At 49.3% G+C, this 22,622-nt stretch overlaps 1 protein-coding gene across 4 annotated transcripts in view; it reads left to right on the top strand.

The window, feature by feature from the left end:
- The window catches only part of CAMTA2 (calmodulin binding transcription activator 2), a 1,245,102-nt gene that overhangs the window by 250,209 nt on the left and 972,271 nt on the right, over positions 1 to 22,622 (top strand). For all 4 annotated transcript variants that reach the window (XM_085638475.1, XM_085638477.1, XM_085638474.1 and 1 more), the window contains exon 5: positions 10,942 to 11,077. In XM_085638475.1, the coding sequence (XP_085494601.1) occupies positions 10,942 to 11,077 (136 nt within the window). The remainder of the gene's footprint in view (positions 1 to 10,941; positions 11,078 to 22,622) is intronic.

Raw genomic sequence — 22,622 nt, forward strand, 5'->3', positions numbered from 1 at the left:
TTTTCGGTGTCGCCCGTCAATAGGAGCGCCTCCATATGCGTTTGGTGGACTTTGTCTATGAGATGAAGTATTCTCTTTGTATTATGCCTGCATTGCCGAGTCTCAATGAACCCCGCCTGATCTGGTTCTATTAAATTCGGCATAATCTGGCCCGATCTGGTGGCCAATATGTCTGTGAATATTTTAAAATCTACATTGAGTAGGGATACTGAGCGGTAAGATCCGCACTCCTGCTTATCTTTTCCTGATTTGGGCAATACGACTATCTCCGCCGATAGCATATTCGCTGTGATCGAGCTTACACCCCCGAAGGAGGTAAACAATTTCGTCATTATCGGGGCTAATATTTGGCAACATTTTTTATAAAAGAATGCAGGAAAGCCATCCGGGCTTTAGTAATTAGTAGGGCTTTATTAATTAGTAGGTTAGTACAATATCTCTTTCTCTTCCAGGGGATCCTCATCAATAGTCATAAGCACTGAATATTCCCGCCCATGTGCGGGGAGCCCGGAAATAATAAAAAATATATATGAAAACATATATATATATATATATATATATATATATTACCTACTGGCGGTCGCCAGTAGGTAGTTATAGTTAGGACCCTCTTTCCATAGGAAATCCGCAACATTCTATTTGGAATAACTTTGGCGCCGGTCGACGAATCCTCGCAAAATTTTCAAAACTAATGGGGCGCTACGCTCCGCTCCTACCCTGAAAGTCTCGGGGGGGATTCGTCAAGCGGGGGCTGAGAAAAAAGGGGGGTCCCAAAACGCGTTTTCCCCATGCATTTTTCCATAGGACCTTTAGACACAGCTACAGCCCGAACGGCTGAACAGAATTACTTGTAATTTGGCAGAGAGGTAGTCCTCAGGTCAAGGAACTGCCTTTTGTAGGTTTGGTGTAAATCTGTTCAGTAGTTCCTGAGAAAATAGCATTTAAATCAATATATATATCTGTAAGCGCGCTCCGAGCGCGCACCGTAAGCTTACCGTACGCGTACGGTGCCGTGCGCGAGCGCGATTCTGATTGGCTGTTAGATCTTAGTAAACATTCGAATCGGTCGAAACCAGGAAGTGTCGGCCGCCATTTTCTCTCTCGCACTCTGAGGGGTGGAGAAACAAAGTTGGATATCATAAAAAGGGGGCAGGCTAGACAGCTCCCAACCACCTAGCCTTGGTTATGGTGTGCCAGAAGGCCATCCAAGGCCAAAAAATTAATTATTTTTTTTTGTGAAAAAACGCCGAATACGCTTAGCCTACGGTAAAAATTTATTAACAAAAAAAAAAAATCCATATTCCCCCCCGTGTGCAAAAGGTGCCCGCAGGGAACCTTTTGTGCATGGCATATTACATATTCAAAAATTTAATAGAAAACCTTTCACAACGAAGCGTATAATATGTCCTCCGTGTGCGGAAGGTGCGCGAAGGGCATCGTGCGTACATGGCCCATCCAGTGTAACGTGGGCACGCGGTCCCACCGTGCGTGCACGGCACTAACTGCGTTAAGTGGGCGCGTGGTGCGCGAAGCGCACCGCGTGCTCACTGTGCGCGCACGGAACGAACTGCGTGAAGTGGGCGCGCACGGCACGAACGGCGTAAAGTAACTTAGCATTTAAAAAACCGTACAAATTCACTGAAAAAACCATAGGTTTCACACACGTTATAGTTAGGAATTAGCATTTAAAAAACTTTGCAAATTCACTAAAAAAACCATAGGTTTCACACAAGTTATAGTTAGCTGTACATTTCACTCGTAAAAAACCAATGAAATTCCACGTTATAGTTAGTGCAGGCAACTATAACTCACGCGACCGCAATCCTCTGCTGATGCTAATACTGTATTTAGACACTTATTTGCCCATGTCTTCTTCCATTAAATTTTAGCTATATATATATTACAAATATTTTTTTTTCATAAAGACACATATGTCATCAGCAGAGGATTGCGGTCGCGTGAGTTATAGTTGCCTGCACTAACTATAACGTGGAATTTCATTGGTTTTTACGAGTGAAATGTACAGCTAACTATAACTTGTGTGAAACCTATGGTTTTTTCAGTGAATTTGCAAGGTTTTTTAAATGCTAATTCCTAACTATAACGTGTGTGAAACCTATGGTTTTTTCAGTGAATATATATATATATATATATATATATATATATATATAATTTAAACAAGAGGTCCCTTCCGGGATCGAGCCGCTGCCAGGTGGTGCTTGATGCCGGTGGAACCACCGCCGGGCTTCGTAATATTTCAAACAATCCAAAGTAGATACGCACACTCAAAAGTCCATCAAATTAGAACAGATGATTTATTCCTCAAAAATGTTACGCGTTTATTTGGCGAAACGCGTAACGTTTTTGAGGAATAAATCATCTGCTCTAATTTGATGGACTTTTGAGTGTGCGTGTCTACTTTGGATTGTTTGAAATATATATAAAAGCTCCAAGGTGCCCACAGGCAAGGTTGCACTCATCCAGCAGCACCACAGTTCCAAGCGGGTAAAAGACATCACCGCATGCCGGTCTTCAGCTCTCATGTCTCGATTAAAAGCCTGACGCGTTTCTGAGCCTTCACTCGTCTTCAGAGGCTCGACTTGAGTTTCTTTGGCGCTTTGACACTCCCACTATTTAAACAATTAATCGCCCTCAGATGGGCAAACTCCTATGAGTTTAAACGCACTGCTTTGTGGGACTGATAGTCTGTGTCATTTCCCTGTATGGGTGCGTCTCATTCTGCCATTTCACAGCCCTGGATGGGCCCCGGGATGCAGGTGTCCATAAATCCCTCGGCTGCTGCTTCACTTCAGAGGCTCGGCGAATTCCGGCCCCCATGACCCCCATTGTTCTCGGGGGGTGCAAACCTTCGCGGCGGGGCTGCCGCGTGTAAATAAAAGCTCCAAGGTGCCCACAGGCAAAGTTGCACTCATCCAGCAGCACCACAGTTCCAAGTGGGTAAAAGACATCACCGCATGCCGGTCTGCAGCTCTCATGTCTCGATTAAAAGCCTGACGCGTTTCTGAGCCTTCGCTCGTCTTCAGAGGCTCGACTTGAGTTTCTTTGGCGCTTTGACACTCCCACTATTTAAACAATTAATCACCTGTGGGCACCTTGGAGCTTTTATATATCTCTCTATATATATAAATATATATATAGATGTACGCTTTTCGATCCTTCCTGGACCTTGATCACATGCTGACGGAGTCTGTACCCTGGTGTTGCGCCGTTCCGGCTGTTTTCGCTTCGGGATTACGCTGTGGATATATATATATATATATTACCTACTGGCGGTCGCCAGTAGGTAGTTATAGTTAGGACCCCTTTTCCATAGGAAAACCTCAACATTCTATTTTGAATAACTTTGGCGCCGGTCGATGAATCCTCGCGAATTTCTCAAAATAGGTGGGGCGCTACGCTCCGCTCCTACCCTGAAAGTCTCGGGGGGATTCGTCAAGCGGGGGCTGAGATAAAAGGGGGGTCCCAAAACGCGTTTTTCCCATGCATTTTTCCATAGGACCTTTAGAACGAGCTACAGCCCGAACGGCTGAACAGAATTACTAGAAATTTGGCAGAGAGGTAGTCCCTAGGTCAAGGAAGTGCCTTTTGTAGGTTTGGTGTAAATCTGTTCAGTAGATTCTGAGAAAATAGCCTTTAAATCAATATATATATCTGAGCCCGCTTACGGTACGCTTACCGTACGCTTACCGTAAGCGTACGGTGGCGTGCGCGAGCGCGATTCTGATTGGCTCTTAGATCTTAGTAAACATTCGAATCGGCCGAAACCAGGAAGCGGCGTCCGCCATTTTGTCTCTCGCATTGAGAGTTATTTCTCAAACTTGATGCCCAAAAACATGTTACGGGGCATTTTTGACAACTCCCTCCCACACAGTCATGTTGAGGGAGTCCCCAAACATCCCCCAAGAGCAAAAACGGTTTTATTTTTTTTTCGGCAATTTCGCCGAGTACGCTTACCGTACGCTTACCGTAAGCGTACGGTAAAAAAAAAAAAAAAAAAAAAAAACACTATCCACACTTACCCCACCCCCTGTGCTTTTGGTGGCCGGAGGCCACCAAATGTACAGGGCTTATTAATAGGTAAAAAAAACTAAATTTTTGCAACATGAAATTATAAAATCGAAATAAAAAAAACACTATCCACATTGACCCCACCCCCTGTGCTTTTGGTGGCCGAAGGCCACCAAATGTACAGGGCTTATTAAATTTGATAAAAACCGTGCACGGAACGAACTGCGTTAAGTGGGCGCGCACGCCTCGAATGGCGTAAAGTAACTTAGCATTTAAAAAACCGTACAAATTCACTGAAAAAACCATAGGTTTCACACACGTTATAGTTAGGAATTAGCATTTAAAAAAACTTGCAAATTCACTGAAAAAACCATAGGTTTCACACATGTTATAGTTAGCGGAAATTTTACTGATAAAAAACCAGTGAAATTGCCCCGTTATAGTTAGTGCTGGCAACTATAACTCACGCGACCGCAATCTTCTGCTGATGACATATGTGTCTTTATGAAAAAAAAATATTTGTAATATATGTATAGCTAAAAATGTATGGAAGAAGACATGGGCAAATAAGTGTCTAAATACAGTATTAGCATCAGCAGAAGATTGCGGTCGCGTGAGTTATAGTTGCCAGCACTAACTATAACGGGGCAATTTCACTGGTTTTTTATCAGTAAAATTTCCGCTAACTATAACATGTGTGAAACCTATGGTTTTTTCAGTGAATATATATATATATATATATATATATATATATATATATATTATATCAGTTTTTTCTCATCCCAATGCAGCACCCATATAGGAGGCTAAACAAATCAAAAACAAATAAACCATTTGCAATCCCATACTACTTATATACATAGACCACATGAAGGCAAGTATAACTTGAACTCTTTTTAATGAGTAGACTTATTAAAACTGCAAAAGAGTAAGCATGGTTAGCCTACAGGCTGCATTGAAAACCAATAGCATAGAAAATTAAAGCAATTGTAACAGAAAAACTGTCACCGTGCCTCTAAGGCAGCCATGACCCCTAGCTTCCCATCATGCCTCAGGGGTGACAGGTCAGTTGTTCTTTTTGCTCCTTCAGTCAGGACCCTGGAATTCACAGCTCTGTCTTTTTTGTCAAATAATTCTACTCTGTGGTTTTCTACCTTTCACTCGACGTCTTTTAGGCTCTAGAGTGAGGTACAACAATTATTTTGACAGAAAGTGATTTATTTTCTGTCATAATGACATCTCTTTTTGACCCTTGCCCCTCCTGTGGCAAGAAGAAGGCCAGGTCTGATACACATTCTGGGTGTATTCTCTGCCTCCCCGACTCTCATTCACCAGAGACCTGTTAGCATTGTAAGAAGCTGTCCAGGAGAACCCTCAAGGACAGAGAAGAATCTGTCTGTATGGGCTCTCTGAAAGAGGTAGGTCTCCAGTGAGACAGAAGACATAGAGAGCAAGATCGACGTCGAGAAGCAAGATCCCGAACTGTTCTCCATCGGTGTCGGGATCGGCGTCAAACTTAACATCGGCGAAGAAACAGAAGTCATCGTCGAAGTCTTCGATGGTGCAGGTGCACCACTCAAGTTCAAGACCGAAGATGACTGTTCCAACGTTGAATCACCAGGTAAGCGACCCTCCGTTGTTGCAACCTGGCGACAATCAATGTCGAGGAGCAGGTCTCTATCAGCGTTGGGGTAAAGTTCGACGTTGAGGCATGATACTCCATTGGCGCCCTCTCACAGGGGGTCGACGTCGAGACACACTTCTCAATCGACGTCGCCTCGAAGAAGTTCGACGTCGAGGCATAAGACTCCGTTCGAAGCTTTGCGGACAGGTTCAACGTCCAAGCATAAGTCGTCGACGTCAAAACAAAAGACTCTGTCGGCGTCGTTTCAGAGGAGGTCGACGTCGAAGCACAAGACTCCGTCGCAGAGGTGCTCGACGTCGAGGCACAGGTCACCACCGGTGCCTATTAGGCGATCGACGTTGAGACAAAGGACTCCGTTGGCGTCAATAGAAAGACGTTCGACGTCGAGACAAACTCCTCCGTCGTCATCAACTAGGTGGCGTTCGACGTCGAGGCACAGATCTACCCTCAGAGAGTGATCGACGTCGAGGCATCAGTCTCGATCTGGCTCACGTCCATTGAGCATTTCTCCGTCTCCATCACCGACGTCTAGGGCAGAATCTCCAGTGCTGGTTCACTCAGTGACTCCACGTTCGACGCCGAGACACTCTCACCAGTCGGCGTTGACCCATTGCTCTGTTTCAAGACACTCTTCGTCGTCATCCTCAATATCACCGGAGGTGGTTATCTCGAGGTCGAGCAGTCCAGCATCTTCATCTGAACGCCCTCGTTCATCTGAAGCTCCTGCAAGGGAAGAGAGGCTGAAACCTCCATTGGTACACCTCTCTCCGAGCTGGATGTTGCCTCTACATCACTGGCAAAAATGGGATATGGCACAGGCACAGGGTAATCGGGACTACTCCAGTCCTCAACACAGATCCCCTCTAACCTGACTGGTGCAAGCTGTAGATCTTTCTACTACTTTATTGAGGGGTCGAGATTGTACACATACTCCTGCACCCTCCTCAAGAAGGAGATCCAGGTCTCGGGGTCAAAGGAGAAGACACAGATCGCTGACACGTTCACCGTCTTCCACCCATTCTTCAAAGAGAGACTACTCTCCTACTCTTACAGACAGCCCACCGTTGAGGGTCTCTCTGGTGGATGACGCCATTACCTTTCAGGACGTTCTGGCCAGAGGGGCGAATAAATTGAACATCGTTATGCCCACTCAGCAGAGTTCATCCTCAGTGATTTTTGAAACTTTGCATCAGAGGTCAGCGGCCTGACCATTTTTACCATTGGTGTCGGGGTACTTCAGATGGTGATGGACACTTTTCTTACGCTGGCAACACTCAAGACCGCGCCTGCGAGAAAAGAAATATAGACTCCCGGAAGAGGATCCATTTTTTCTCAGATCTGACCCGCCTCCGGACTCTGTAATTATTGCTGCTGCGAAAAAGACCCATGCAGTGGCCTACTCATCAACAGTCCCACCTGATAAGGAGAGCAGAGCATAAGATTCGTGGGCGAGAAAGGTCTGTGGCACGTCAGCCTCCATGCTGAAGGTCTCCAACGCCTCAGGGCTATTAGGGCGCTATGATAGATCCTTGTGGGACTCGCTGCAGAGATTCACAGAAAAGCTGCCCAAAGAAGAACGCAAGGATTTTGAGGCGATATTGCAGGAAGGCAGCTTGGTGGCGAACCAAGTTATCAGCACCCCAGCTGATGGAGCGACGCTGTCTGCACACGCCTACACGCACGGAATCTGTGCCAGAAGGTCACCCTGGCTCCGTCTAACTGCACCAAAACCGGAAGTGCAGTCTCGAATTCTCAACCACCTCTTCTCAGGCTCATCCTTGTTTGGCACTCACACAGATGAGGAAATGTCGAGGATGAAGATGGAGCTTGATACACTGAAGGCAGTCAGGCTTTGAAAAAAAAAAGAGTTCAGGTGCCATTACAGACCATACAATCGGCGGCCCTTCCATCATAGGGTTCAAACCCCTCACTGGCAAAGGCAGCATCATCACCAAAGTCAACCGAGATCACATTACCAGGTCCGTCATGCCCCCAGAGAAAGAGGAGCCCCTCGTCAATCCACCGCCTCAGCAAAAACACCATCTAAGCAATGAGTGTCCGCTTCCTCCGTCGCCGTTTACCACTCCAGTGGGGGGAAGTATTGCCAACTATCTAGAAGAGTGGCGTGGTATCACAAAAGACCAATGGGTGTTAATTACGCTGCAGAAAGGGTACTCTCTAAGTTTTCGGCATCGGCCTCCTTCGATCCCTCCAGTAAAAACAATGTGCCACCAGATTAAAATACTGCAACAGGAAGAATACATCCTCCTGCGAAAATCAACCATCGAGGAGGTTCCTGTATCGCAAAGAGGTCGAGGGGTGTATTCAAGGTATTTCCTAGTGAGGAAGAAAGGTCGTAAATCATAATACAGACCTATTCTGGATCTTCGGGCCGTCAACAAATCCATCAAAAGAGAGAAGTTTTGCATGTTGGCTCTCCATCAAATATATCCACATCTGCAGCAGGGAGATTGGATGTGTTCGCTGGACCTGCAAGATGCATACTTTCACGTCCCAGTCAGTCCACATCACTGGAAGCTCCTGCGTTTTCTGTTGGGATCGACCCATTATCAGTCCAAGGTTCTGCCTTTCGTGCTGAAGTCAGCTCCTCGAGTTATTAGAAAGTGCATGACAGTGGTGGCAGCCGCTCTACGGCGCAGAGGCATCTTTGTGTACCCCTATCTCGATGAGTGGCTTCTGAAAGGTCTCACCTCCCCCCCCCCCCGATCTTGAGAAACCATTTTCAGCAATGTCTAGACCTTTGCCAGCAGCTGGGTCTCCACGTCAACTTCGAAAAATCAACTCAGCAGCCCACGCAAAGAATTCACTATCTGGGTGCAACAATAGATTCCGCAATAGGAAAAGTTTCCTTCGGAGGCGAGACTGTCATCTATCACACTGAAGGGCAAGCAGATTTTACACAGCAGCTGGCCTTCGGTCCGTCAAGTTGCCTCTCTCCTAGAGTCAGTGGCATCCTGCATCTTTCTTGTCCTCAATGCCAGGCTGAGAATGCGTCCTTTACAGCAAGATCTGGAGGACAAGTGGGATCAGAAAAAGACTTGGTGGGACGACAGGATACAACTGTCAGAAGCAGCCAGAGCATCCATCCCATGGTGGATGCGGCAGGAGAATCTGCTGGTAGGCGTTCCATTCCATCAGACACCTCCCTCTCAATCATTGATGATGGATGCCTCACTCCAGGGTTGGGGAGCTCACATGGGGTCCCTCCAGACTCAAGGTCGATGGTCAACAAAAGAACAGTTGTACCACATCAACATGATGAAACTGAAAGTGGTACATCTAGCTCTTCAGGATTTCCTCCCTTCTATTCAGACCAACTCCATTCTAGTACAGATGGACAATACAACCACCATGTACTATCTGAACAAGCAGGGAGGAACTTGATCGAGGACCCTATCTCTGGAAACCCAAGTTTTCTGGCATTGGCTTCATGCGAGTAATCTATCGATAACAGCAATGCACCTACCGGGAGAGCAGAATTTGCAAGCAGACGCTCTGTCATCACGTCGAGGACCAGCAGGACTGGGTTCTAAACGACGAAGTTGTTGAAAGCATTTTTCAAGAATGGGGTCGGCCAAGCATCGATCTGTTCGCGGACGACACAAACAAAAAATGCTGAGCTTTTGCATCAAGATACTACCGACCAGGGTCGAAAGCGAATGCCCTTTTTATCAGCAGGTCAGGGGCATTTGTGTACGCCTTTCCTGCCCTTCCACTCATACCAAAGGTCGTGACCAAGCTCTCCCTCTCAGAAACAAGGATGATTCTGATTGCTCCGGACTGGCCGAGGCATTGGTGGTACTCGGACCTTATCCACCTGTTAGAATGCCCACACAGAAGACTGTTTACCTAATCCCTCTACTCCAGCTTAGAGGTCACTCCACTCATTAGACCTAAAACGGAATTTAAAATTCTAATTGGACAGGACTAAATCGATTAGGAAATCTGATCAATTATTCATTAATTATGGTTTGATCAGAACAGGTTATAAAACCCTCCAAGCGTTCCATCTCCAGGTGGATAGTTTCATGTATCAAACTGGTTTACCAGTTAGCACAAAAGCCACTTTGGTCTAGGCCCAAGGCTCATTCCTCTAGAGGAAAAGCTGCTACAACTGCTTTCCTTAACAATGTACTGATTTCCGAGATCTGTAAAGCAACCACTTGGAGATTTATACATACATTTACAAGACATTATTGTCTTGATTCAGATACTAGAGCAGACACCCAAGTGGACGAGGCCTCCTTGAGGAATCTGTTCCAACACTGATTAATTCTGGTTTCCTGTTGGATCATTCTTTCTCATTTGCCCGCAGACGGAGGATGGGCTTGATATTCTATTCAGTGCTTATGACTATTGATGAGGATCCCTTGGAAGAGAAGGATAAGTTACTTAGCTGTATTCCTAGTTCTCTTCCAAGGATATCCTCATCAAAGTCATAGCAACCCACCTGCCTCCCCAGGCAAATGAGACTGTTTTTACTGTTAAGCTATATCTTTGTGCCCTGACCTTTGGGTCTCCGCAAAGAACAACTGACCTAACTGGCATGATGGTTAGGTAGGGGTCATGGCTGCCTTAAAGGCACGATGCCAGTTTTTGTGTTACAATTGCTTTCATTTTCTATGCTATTGGTTTCCAATGCAGCCTGTAGGCTAACAATTGCTTACTCTTTTGCAGTTCTCATGAGTCTACTCATTAAAAAGAGTTCAAGTGATACTTGCCTTTATGTGGTCTATGTATATAAGTAATATGTGATTGCAAAGGGTTTATTTGTTTATTTGTTATTACATTGTTTAGCCTCTTAAATGGGGCTGCATTTGGGATGAGAAGAAATGATAGGTTTGTGTTTGTGCTCTTGATTTAATGTGTTTTTGGTAGGGTTTGGATAATATATCTTTTCTTCTGTTCATTTTCTGTAATTGGCCTGATTAATACATTGACCTTTTTACAGTTCTTGTTGATGAACAGTCTCTTTGTGTTTAGATTTTTGATTGCAATTTTGACAGTGCTCTGATGCACAGGTCTAGTTATAACCATTTTCTCTAAATATAATGCATTTTTAATAATATCCCGTTGCTCTCACCTATATTTCCTTGTCTGCCCAGGAAGCTCTCCTTAGTTTTCTACTGTGCCATAACATTGATGTGACGTTTTATTCCTTATGTTCATTGCAGACAATAGTGCTCTGCAGGCAGGAAATATGCATCTTATGTTTAAGTTTTGTATTTATTTTTTCTTTTTGTAAGGCCCCAGAATGGTTCCATAATCCTGTACAATCGGAAGAAAGTGAAGTATCGTAAAGATGGCTATTGCTGGAAAAAAAGGAAAGATGGCAAAACCACCCGCGAAGATCATATGAAGCTAAAGGTGCAAGGCATTGAGGTAAGTGTGCTCTTAAACATGCCTGTTTTCCTTCACCGTGAGGCTTACTGTTTATTCCAGCTATCGTTCTCTGTGTAGGGAGATGTCCTGCCATTAACCCCAAGTTATTCTTTTTTTTTAGTCCTTATATGCGACTTGAAGGTAGGAGTCATACTCTAGGGATGGTTTACAGGGAGGCAGTTTGACACCACCAGCTAGTTATGAATTCCTTAACCCAACCCTTTTCCTTTTTCAAACTAGTAATTAGAGAGTGACTTGTGGTATCCACCACTATCCTCAGCAACTGGTTGAAAGTTGTCTTAATTCTTGGACTTTTCAATATATCTTTCCCTAAATGATGTGCCCACCCCCAAATGATAAATTGCTTTAATCAAACATTTAAGAAAAAAGGTGCCCACATTCTTTCCCTTTTTGCTGAGCCAGATTGACAATCAAGTCTAGTAACATGACCAGCAGAGGCCTTCCATCCCGCACCCGTGGGTTGTACCTTTGAAATCCATTTCAAACAGATTTCTCTCTGTGCTATAACCATTAAATTAAAAATTATCTGGGCCCTGAGCTTCCCCACGCGGACCACTTCTCCATCCAGTGTCCCAAAATTAGATAATGGAAGGCTTACGTTAATGCTTATAACCATAACCTTTGTCAGTACTTCCCCCACTTCTTGCAAGAAGGACGGGATAGCCGGACACTGCCAGAAGAGGTGAATGTCATCCACATCCTCCATATCACACTTCCGACAGTGCCTCTTCTTATAGTCCCCCATCTTTGCTAGCTTCTTTGGCGACCAGTATGCCCTGTATTGTGTAAACAAGTGATTTCTCCTGAGTGGTGCTGACTTCACTGAAGACCAAAGCATAGATACGGATACTTGCCATAAGTGTGATACATTGCAACCTGGCGTGTTCAGCTTCTAGATCATCTCCGGCGAAATCCGGGAATCAGCTTCTCCCTTTACCAACGCCCAGTACAATCTAGAAATTTCTTTCTTGTATTGCTGGTTACTTTATAAATCATCTTCAATTTCCGATTCTTGCCCCCAGTTCGACTGGGTTCGAGAACAACTTGCTAATTGATAATAATTGAATCGTTATAATCCAAATTCCCTGGTTGTCTGTAGGCTTTCCCATGATAATAGGACACCTTTTTCAACTAGCTGTTCCCGCCTATCTATACCGGCCGCTAGCAAGGATGCTGCTAAATTGTCTTGGAGGCACAAAGATGTCCCTGGGGAGTTCCAAATTGGGACTTTGGCACTATAATATGAGATTCCCAATACTCTTTTAACCTGTATCCATACATTACATGCTGTGATAAGAACTTTAAACTTAATTTTTTTTAAAAATACTTGGGGTGTCCAAACTTATATTAAAAAAAATCCTTCTTCTGCAAGATTTTTTGTAAGGGCCCTTAAATATGCTGGAGTATCACTGAAATTCATTAGCAGTTTTCTTGGAATTTTCAGTGAAAAGGCCCAATAGTAGAGTTGGAAGTCCAAGAGTGCAATACCACCATCTGTCTTTTTCTTTCTGATTTTTTTTCATGCAATTCTTAGAGTCCTGCACCTCCAAATAAAACTGCTTAATTCTCCCTGTATTCTTTTTTTAAACCATTCTGGCTTGAAGTACAGAGGAAGGGAATTAAAGAAAAAAGTAAATGTTCGAGGCATATGAGCTGTAGATCATATACTTTAGCATAGATCGCCCTCTAGTGTTGGGTCCGGATGTTTGCACTTTGTTTTTCTTCGAAGAAGTCTTTCCAGTCACGAGGTAGGGGACTCCTCCTTTTGGTGATATTGTGCATGGGCATCGACTCCATCCTTAGATTGGTTTTTTTGGCCATCGGGTTCGAATGTGTATTGCTGCGCTCCGGTTCGATATCGTTTTCGAACTACTTCGACGCGCATTACTCTACCCTCGAGGGTATTGTCTTTCATCGCGGTTCCCCATTCGACGTGTATCGTTTTCAACTGAAAAACCTTCAATCGAGAAAACTTGAGGCGGGCCGCTGGGCCTACCCAGGCCGACCGCGTTAGCAGTCGATGGAACGGACTCCATTTAAACTATGTCCCAGGTGTCGTGCAAAGTTTCTATGCACCGGTTTGGACAAGGTCTGCAACCTCAGCTTATCCCCGGAACATAACGAAAGGGACTGTGATGCGTGTCGATCGTTCCGATCGAAAAAGACAATTTGTGATCGTCGGGCTCGACGCCACGAAATGCAATGCAGCGGCTCCGTACCGGATATCTTCAGCGAAGATGCCGTTATCCAACATCCAGTTAAAGGAGCCGAGGAAGAAGAACAGATCTCCATGTCCGTAGCAGACTCCGACATGAAAGAAGAACAGAACATCACTCCAGGTCAGTGTACAGTCAGTACTGATGTCCCTGTGCCCACTCAACATAAAACAAAAGCTCCGGTACCCCTTCCCCTCTGGGCTCAGGTCGGCACCGACAGAAAGTTTCCGATGCCCCGCCCCCCAGCCTGGCTAAGATACATAAATAGAAGCCTTCCTGCTCGGGCTCGAGCCGGCCCCATTTAGGTGCCGAACAAACACCCTGGGCAACGAAACACAAGTAAAAGCATCTACCGGTCACCGCACAGCCGGGACCGAAGACTACACCTTCAACACCAAAGGCTTTGGAGCCGAAAGTCTTCCCACCTAAAGGTTTGGAGCCGAAATCCTTAGCACCAAAAAGCTTGGATCCGAAACTTCCCGCACCAAAACAATCGGAGCCGAAAACTTTCCCCCCCAAAAGGCTTGGGCCGATACCTACCAAGCACAAAGACTCGCAGCCTAAACCTACAACACCAAAAGCACTGGAGCCGAAACCGTCGGTGCCAAAATCTACACACAAAGAAAAAGACACTTCATCCAAAGAGCCTCGGTCTGATAAACCACCTTTGGATCCAAAGCAGAAAAGACTTGTCATTAACCCTCAAACAGGTCACATTCATGCCACTCTCCCCCAAAAAAGGAAGATTGATCTCCCAGAAGACTCTCCTATACATCTTAAGAAAAAGGACATGGGTACTGACCCTTCTCCCCCTCACATTCCACCTCCCTCTCCTCCTCCTAATCCTAACTTGATGATCTCGCCATCAAATTCACCACCACCTCCACTTTCACCTACCACACAGGATGAGGATTATGGGGATGGGGATACAGACGAAGATCAGGATATACCAAAAGATCAGGATATACCACAAGACACTGCCCCCTGGGAAAATTATGATAAAGAACCAGATACAGACAACGACCCTGACCTGTATCCTTCTAGACCCTCCCCACCTGCTGACAACATTGGGTACGCTCAGCTTATTAACAGAGCTGCCCAATATCAGGGAGTGAAGCTCCATAAAGAGCCTTTGGAAGAGGATTTCCTCTTTGAGACACTTACTTATTCCCAAAGATCTACTCACACTTTACCAATGCTAAAAGGCATGTTAAAGCACACAGATTTTTTTTGAAAATTCTTTTTATTGGCATTTATATTAAACATATTGCAAATATATGCACATTCGGATTCACAGTATTCATGTGCCCTTGGACCACCGTGTACAGCTGTTGCTAGTATAGTCGGCGGATCTCACAGGCTCAGAGTGTCAAAGGTCCCTGCCTTATCGTATGTCTGGGCCCATCCCACGGACGTGCGCTGTGGATGCCGCGCTACATGAGGGCTGCTATATGTATCCGTGTCCCCTGAGTTAGGTGTCCCTCAGGTCATTGAAGCGCGGCCAACTAATTATTCTTAACGAACTGGGGACATAAAAACTGGGGAGTGCACCCTATCTGGAAGTATAGACATTGTGAATCGAACGTCGGAGAGCAGTGTCCTTGCCTGTCGCGATGCTAGGTGCTTGCAGACGCGGGGAAGGTTCGAGGGAGGGGAGGGGCAGGAGTCGATGGCGGGAGTATAAATCCCTGTCCGTGCATGGGCCGAACAGGGTACCAGCTACAGTTTACGGTTAGGGCCCACCGGGTGCCCCGGCCCCCTGGTCGCCTCCCCCCGGAGTCATGGAGGCCTCCTGGGAGCCAACTATTTGCGGGTCCGCCGCCGGCAGCGCTTCGTGTGCGAAGGAATGCATGAGCATCGCCCAGGGCATGGAAATCGGGTGTTTGCGGTGTCCCCGGGCTTCCTCCGTGCAAAGCAACGTTTCCTCCGCTTTTCCCCACTTCTTAATTGCCCCCACCCATGCGGAGGTCCCTCCGGCGCCTTCCAGGGCATAGTAATGCATCGTTTAGCCAGGATAAGTCCCAAGAAAGCAAAACGCCTCTCCACCTTCTTATTCTTGTGTCGCCCGTGTATGCCTAAGGCGCTGGCCTCCCATGTGTATAGGTCCTGCAACCCCGTGACTGCACGAATGGCGGTATGTACCGCTCCCCAATAATTATGAAGTGTCGGGCAATCCCATAACATGTGTTTGAAAGAGGCAGCCGGTTCAAGACACCTAGGGCAGGCGAACGGTGTATCAGGAAAGTATTTCTGCAGTTTTTCAGGAGTGAGGTACGCCCTGTGTAGGATATGTAACTGTATGTTCTTAAAGCGGTAGTTACGGGACACTTTTTGTGTGTATTCAAGGGCCCTGATCCATTCCCTGTCGTGTAGGGGCCTACGAAAGTCCCGTTCCCATTGTTCCCTGAGGGGTGCAAGTGTGGGTTGCCGCAGGGTCCGTACGGCCCTGTATATCCAAGTAACTAGGTGTCGCCCGGGTCCCATCTGTAATATCGCGTGGATGACCGGGTGTGTGGAGGGTTCCGTGTCAATCTCTCGCCACTGTGTGCGACAGTCTGTGAGAAGCTGTCTATGCCTCAGGAACTGACCCCTAGGGAGCTCAAAATCTTCCACCAGCTCGTCAAATGTCCGTAGTCGCCCCTCAAAGTATAACATCCCCACCTCCGTCACGGCATGGTCTGTCCAGATTTGCAACACGTTCTCTGTATACTGTGCTCGGCCCCTGGGGAACCCCACCAACGGCAGAAGCGGGGAGTACGGAAGCGCCGCTCGGTCCATACGATGAACCCGAGCCAGGCATGCCCTCGCTGTGCTGACCTGTAGGGGTCCACCCGGAATTGGCGCTGCTCCTGGCAGCAACAGACGGTGAATCGTGGAGGTGGGAATACGCCCTGTAGCGGTGGTCAGCTCTCCCCGTGCCCGGTCCGCCGTCCAGCGTGCCACCCATTGCAGCTGTGCGGCCAGGAAGTACGCCTCGAACGACGGGGCCGCTAGCCCACCCTGGTCCAGCGGCAGTTGTAATTTCGCCATAGCAATACGTCTGCGGCCAGACCCCCAGATGAGGGATCCCAACAGGGTATCGAGCTCGCGGAAAAAGGAACGTGGGGGAACCACCGGAAGATTGGAAAACAGATATAACAGACGCAGTACCAAGATCATTTTCGCGACCGCTATCTTTCTCGGGACCGCCAGCGAGAGACCTTGCCAAAAGTGAATCGAAGAACGGATGCCAACCATCACTTTTCGGTAGTTCCCCTCATATATATCCTTCGGTGTATGATATAGTCGAACTCCTAAATATCGTACCGCTTGGGGGCTCCAGGAGAGATCCGCAGTCCCCAGTCGCACGTGGCACGGTGCCCCGTCCGGTGTCAGCGGGGTAGACCGTGGATTTAGTCCAATTGACCCTGAGGCCCGCCACCTCCTCAAAGTCGCGTAGGATGCGCGATATTGAAGTCAGGTCAGCTGCGATGTCCCGGACCTCCTCCGGCGTCGGGGGGTGCGGACTAGTTTATACTAATGCATAATGTTCTCAGAACGCCCTTAGTATCAGGTCCTGCGAGCATACTAAAGTGCCCTGAGTATTGTGAATAGCCGTGATGGGTGGGAGGCTCGAGTCCTGTTTGACAAGCCACGCCAATAGTGCGTTCGTCCAATCTCCCTCACCTTGCGCCCGCGCTGCATACGCCGCGAAGTTAAACCGGCGCAGGCTGGCCAACGCCTCAGCGTAAACCGTCTCGGCACTGGCTATCTGGGCCGAAGGGGCTACAGCCGGATTAGTCTGTTTGGTGAGCTCAGCCAGCCTTCGCTCCGCGGTTTGGATATCGCGCTCCAAGACCCTCCGGACCCCTGTGATGTGACGAATGCAGACGCCCCGCATCACAACTTTAAATGCATTCCACTCCTGCGCCCGTGAGGTAGCCGTGCCCGTGTTCTCTTGAAAGTAGTGGCCAATGTGATCCTCTAGCGTTTGCTTAAACACCGGGTCGTCCAGACTATCCCTAGGAAGACGCCAGGTCGGGACCGGGGGATGTGGCGGACGCCACCAGAGCGTCATCAGGTGCGCGTCATGGTCTGATATGGTTCTGCCCAAATAATCTGTGTCTGTAACGAGAGGGAGGATGCTGGGGGAACAGAGGAAACTGTCCAGGCGCACCCGAAGGTCGTGTGGTTTGGAGTGAAACGAATATAGCTTGGCGATAGGGTTCTGGGTTCGCCAAGCGTCTGCCAGGGACCAGTGCCGTGCCCATGCCGCAAATTGCTGTGCCTGTGTTATTACGGGGGACGCCGGATGGGGCGGGTAAGACCTATCGAGTGCCACATCCTGTACACAGTTGTAATCTCCCCCCAGGATCCATGGTGTCTGCGTGTACGTGCTTAAGGGGGTAGACAGCGTATCCCAGAATTTATTCTGTTCGGCATTAGGCCCATATATACTGCCCAGTAGTACTAACTGACCATCCAGCCGACCCATCATGAGCCCATATCGGCCGTCTGGGTCTACTATGTGAGATTGTTCCTGAAAAGGGACCCCGGGACGAACCCATATAAGAGTACCTCGGGCAAAGGCCGAATAGGTTGTAGCACAGATGGTCCCCCGCCTGCGCAATTTCGCCACCTCCCCAGCAGTGAGGTCCTGTAGAAACGCAATGTGTGCGTGGTGGCGTTTAAGGAATGCATATGTGGAGTATCGCTTGCACGCGGTATGCATGCCGCGCACGTTAAAGGTGATAATTGTAATTTTTCCCGTATGTGCCATCAATACAGGTGTCTACCGTGTAGGGGAGGACAGGTCAGCAGGCTCCCCAGGGTATACCCGGTTCTACTCCCCCTGTCTCCCTCCCGCGCCTTTAGTGTAGTAAGGCGGCTGCTCTCCGACCTGTGGGTAAGGACTTGGTGCCTAAAATGGTTGGGTATGGGAAAGGGAAAACGGGGCTGAGAAACAGAACTTGCCCCAATGCGGGGGACCCATCGTCAAAGACGATACGTCCAAACTTACTCTCAAATTACGCGAGAGCCTCAACGTATTCAAGGGGGTGACGACTCGTGTCTGCCGAGGGCTCAACGTGTGGGCTATGCGCGCTGTCTATGGCTAGCTCAGGACATGTTGACCCACACCCAGGGACGCCCTGATCCAAATCCCCCCGCGGGGACGTATGCAACGCCAAGACCAACAATTGTATGAGCTGAGGTGAGGATACCCCCCCCCCAGGACCATCCCTCCATCTTGTGCCAGAGTTCAGTCATATCAGATCATCTGCTGTTCGCGGGGTGACCGAGGGCAAAGCTCCCGAGTCCACTCCCGACTGCGTCGCCTCACTGTCCCCCTCCTCCTCGGACGTGAAGAGATGGGGGGCTCGTTCAATGTCCGTCGCCGGAGAGGTCGGACACAGACCCGCCGCCGTCTTAAGGGCCTGGCGCCGCTCTCGCACTATATGCTCCAGGTCCGGGGAGCCCAGAGTACGTGGAGGTGTCACCGGGGCACCGGGACGATGTCGTCGCCGCGAGCGTTGTCTCCTAGGGCCATCCGCCCTCTTGCGATTCTCTGGGGCGCGTTCCGCCCGATGACCCCCAGTGCAATGCTGGTCTGCCCAGGTATGCGCCTCCTCTGGCACCGCAAAGAAGTGGGTAGCGCCTCCACTTATAATCTTTAGGCGCGCCGGGAAGAGCAGGGAGTATTGTATTTTCTCCACCCGCAGACGTCTCTTCACCTCCAGAAAGGACGCCCGTTGGCGCTGGACCGCCCTTGAGTAGTCTGGAAAGATCATGACTGTCCTGTTCTCGACTCGAAGCGGCCCCGACTGTCAGGCCGCCCGGAGCACCGCGTCCCGATCTCTGAAATGGAGGAATTTGGCCAGCAAGGGACGCGGCGGGGCACCTGGCTGTGGGCGACGCGCCGGTACACGGTGCGCCCGTTCGACGGATAAGTACGCTGTGCGTTCATCGCCAGGGGTGAATGATTTAGTCCAGGTCTCTATGTACTCCACCGCATCTGATCGCTCGATTCCCTCTGGCAGCCCAAGAACGCGAATATTGCAGCGCCGTGACCGTCCCTCCAGATCGTCGATACGTTCCTCCATGTTAGCCACGCGACCCAGGAGGGTATGTAGCGAGTCCTGGTGCTCCCGCACCGCCGGTTGGAGGTCCGCCACCACCTTCTCGGTGTCCGAAACCTTGTCCGACAGTTTGCGATTATCATCGTGGAGGAGGTTGACGTCTGTAGTGAGGGTGCCCAACTGTTGCTCCAAGGAAAGGCGCAACTGCTCTATTACCACCAGCACCTTATCGAGCTTGTCCGACAGGGAGGGCTCCCCCGATGATTCAGCCGCTCCGGAGGTCCCCCCGGGCCGGCCGGTCGAGGCCGCCGATATCACCCCCGGGGTAGACGCTGCCAATCTAGATTTTCCCATTATGGCTCCTGGGGACCCCCACTATTGAGACCCGGGTCCCCCGCAGGTGAAATTGATGAGTTCCAAGTGGCCGACCAGTCCCGTGCCTCCGTCCCAGGGCTCGCAGCTTCTCGCAGAGACCAGCGGTGACTCCGGGCCTCAGCCGCCGTCGCTGTCGACTCCGAGGGGCCGCTCCCCAGCAGCGCGCGTATCCCGGCTGCCGCCAGGCCGTGGGAGCCGCCCACCCCAGCACACAGTCAGCCGATCTTCCCCGCTGTCCAGTGGGGGCTACGATCTCATCACCAACCACAGGAGCCCCGTCCTCCATCCCACGCCGATCTTCTCATCCACCCAGCGGCGCAACACCTCCGCAGTAAGCGGATATCACCGCTCGGGATTTCAGGCCCCGTGGGTCAGGCCTCCAGGCCCCCCTCGGCAGCGCCTCTCAATGTCCCCAGGAGCGGCAGCCCGGGTGCAGGCGCGCGCCTCGTCCTCACCTCACGTTGATGTCTGGGTCAGCGCACCCCACGACCTCCTCAGCCCCTCTTCGCACACAATTTGCCCATGCAAACAGGAATTAGGACGTCCTGCGCCAGGATCAGTGTCCCCAGGCTTCAGTAGGCAGCAACACAGGCCCCAGGGCCTACCTCGTAGTCCCGAAGGCCGTTAGGCGATGTCCCGCCATTTTGAAGTCAGGCAGGTCGCGAAATGGCCGCTGCCCCCTTCGATGTCAGCGCGCCGTGCAGAGTCTCCTACCCGGCTGTCCCTGCCGTCCTCGCGGGCTTCCCCAGGCCCCAGCGACGATCCAGAGTCCCAGGATGTTCGCCTCTCGGCTCCTCGGGCGAGCCCCTCACCGCCGGGTCATGCGGCCGCAGCTCCCTCCGACAGCGCGTTTCCTCCAATGTTCACCGGGTCGCGTTGGTAAGCGCCAGTTGTGGTGAAGCCCAGGTAGGGGGGTCGTTTGCTACTCGTCCGGCGTGTCAGAGGTGGGGCGTGGGCATCCACCCTCAGCCCCGCCGGACCCCCGCCGATCACAGGATATTGGCGCGCAGCACCCCGAGAGCCCGGGAGCTCACGTCGCTGCCACCGGTGTTTCCGCCTCAGCTCCGCCTCAGCTCCGCCTACTGCAGAGCGCCAGGAGTCCAACCCAACGTCTCCAGAGAGCTGCAGGTCCCCGCTGGATTAACCGCCGCGGCGGGTAGCAACAGGTCGGGCAGGCGCCATGTTGAGCTCCGCGCCGCCCCTCCGCCACAAACTCTGGATTCCTGCCCTCCTAGTGCCAAATCCACGGCGCGACGGACAGCGCCAGGCACCCGATGTCACCAGGACCCACTGGGTGCGGGCCAAACACAGCGAGGCTCCATGGAACTGGGCGAGGTGAAAGCCCGATCACGGAGCCTCACCGAGACACGTCCGTCTTGGCGGCCATCTTAGCCACGCCCCCCTGTTAAAGCACACAGATGAAGTATTTAAAGACCCACTTAAGGCAAGAATACTCACACCCAAAGTAGACAAAAAATGTAAACCCGCTCCTAAAGATCCTGCTTACATTAAAGGTCAGTTGCCCCTGGACTCTCTTGTAGTTTATAACGCTCACAAGAAAGCTAACTCTCAAACCACAGGTGAGCCCCCTCCTCCTCACAAGGAGTCCAAGCTCATTGATGCCTCAGGTAAGAGAGTGGCTACACAGGCTGAAAATTATTGGCGTATTGCAAACGCAAACGCTCAGGCTCTGCTAGCACGCTATGATAGGGCTCATTATGATGAGTTAGAAAAACTCATGCAACACCTACCCGATCAGTACAAAGCAAAGGCTAACGACCTTATACAGTAAGGCAAACTCATCCCTAATTATTCCATTAAATGTGCACTAGATGCAGCAGACATAGCAGCTCATGCAGTAAATACTAGTGTGTTATTGCGCAGACACGCTTGGCTTAGAATTTCAGGATTTAAACAGGAGGTATAATCCTCCCTACTAAACCATCCTTTTGATAAAGAACATCTTTTCGGGCCAGCTGTCGATGCCTCTCTTGAAAAGCTTTACAATTACCAACTAATAGGGGTTCCTTTTACCGCTCCTTTTACAGGGGTAGTTCAAAGACGGTGTCCACCGAAAATCCCTCCTCTTCTTACAAGGGTAACAACCAATCCCCCTCTTCCAGAGGTTATATTAGAGGAGGGTATATTGGAAACAATAATAGGGGAAGAGGCAAAGGTAACTCCACATGTACTTTCCCTGCCAACAAACAGTGACTTCCTTCAACTACCCCCCGATCTTTCCACTCCTGTCGGGGGACGTCTCTCACAATTCCTACCTGTCTAGAACTCATAGCACCTCAGACAAGTGGGTACTACAAATTATCCTGTATGGTTACTGCCTGGCACTTACCAGCACTCCCCCAACTATTGTTCCAAGAACACATACAATGTCATCCGAACATTTCACCCTCTTAAAACAAGAAATTCTCTCTCTCTTGGAAAAACAGGCCATTAGAACCAGTCCCATTTCATCACGAAGGGACCGGAGTATACTCCCTGTACTTCTTGATTCCCCAAAAAGATGGCTCTCTCAGGCCTATATTAGACCTCAGTCAGCTAAACCTGTAAATTCAGTCAGACCACTTCCACATGGCGGAAGTGCTTCCACTACTTCAACAAGGCGACTTTCTATCCACTCTGGACTTAAGGACGCCTATTTTCATATCCTCATTCACCCGACTCACAGAAAATATCTCAGGTTCGTGGTGTACGGACAACATTATCAATTCATTTGGTGTAGCTACAGCACCCAGAGTCTTCACCAAGTGTCTGGCAGTAGTCTCAGCTCATTTAAGAAGACAACACATTCACGTCTTCCCTTACCTAGATGACTGGCTAATAAAATCCAAATCACGACACAACTGCTTACGCCACACT

This window comes from Triturus cristatus, chromosome 12, assembly GCF_964204655.1.
Source record: "Triturus cristatus chromosome 12, aTriCri1.1, whole genome shotgun sequence".
Classification (NCBI taxonomy): Eukaryota; Metazoa; Chordata; class Amphibia; order Caudata; family Salamandridae; genus Triturus; species Triturus cristatus.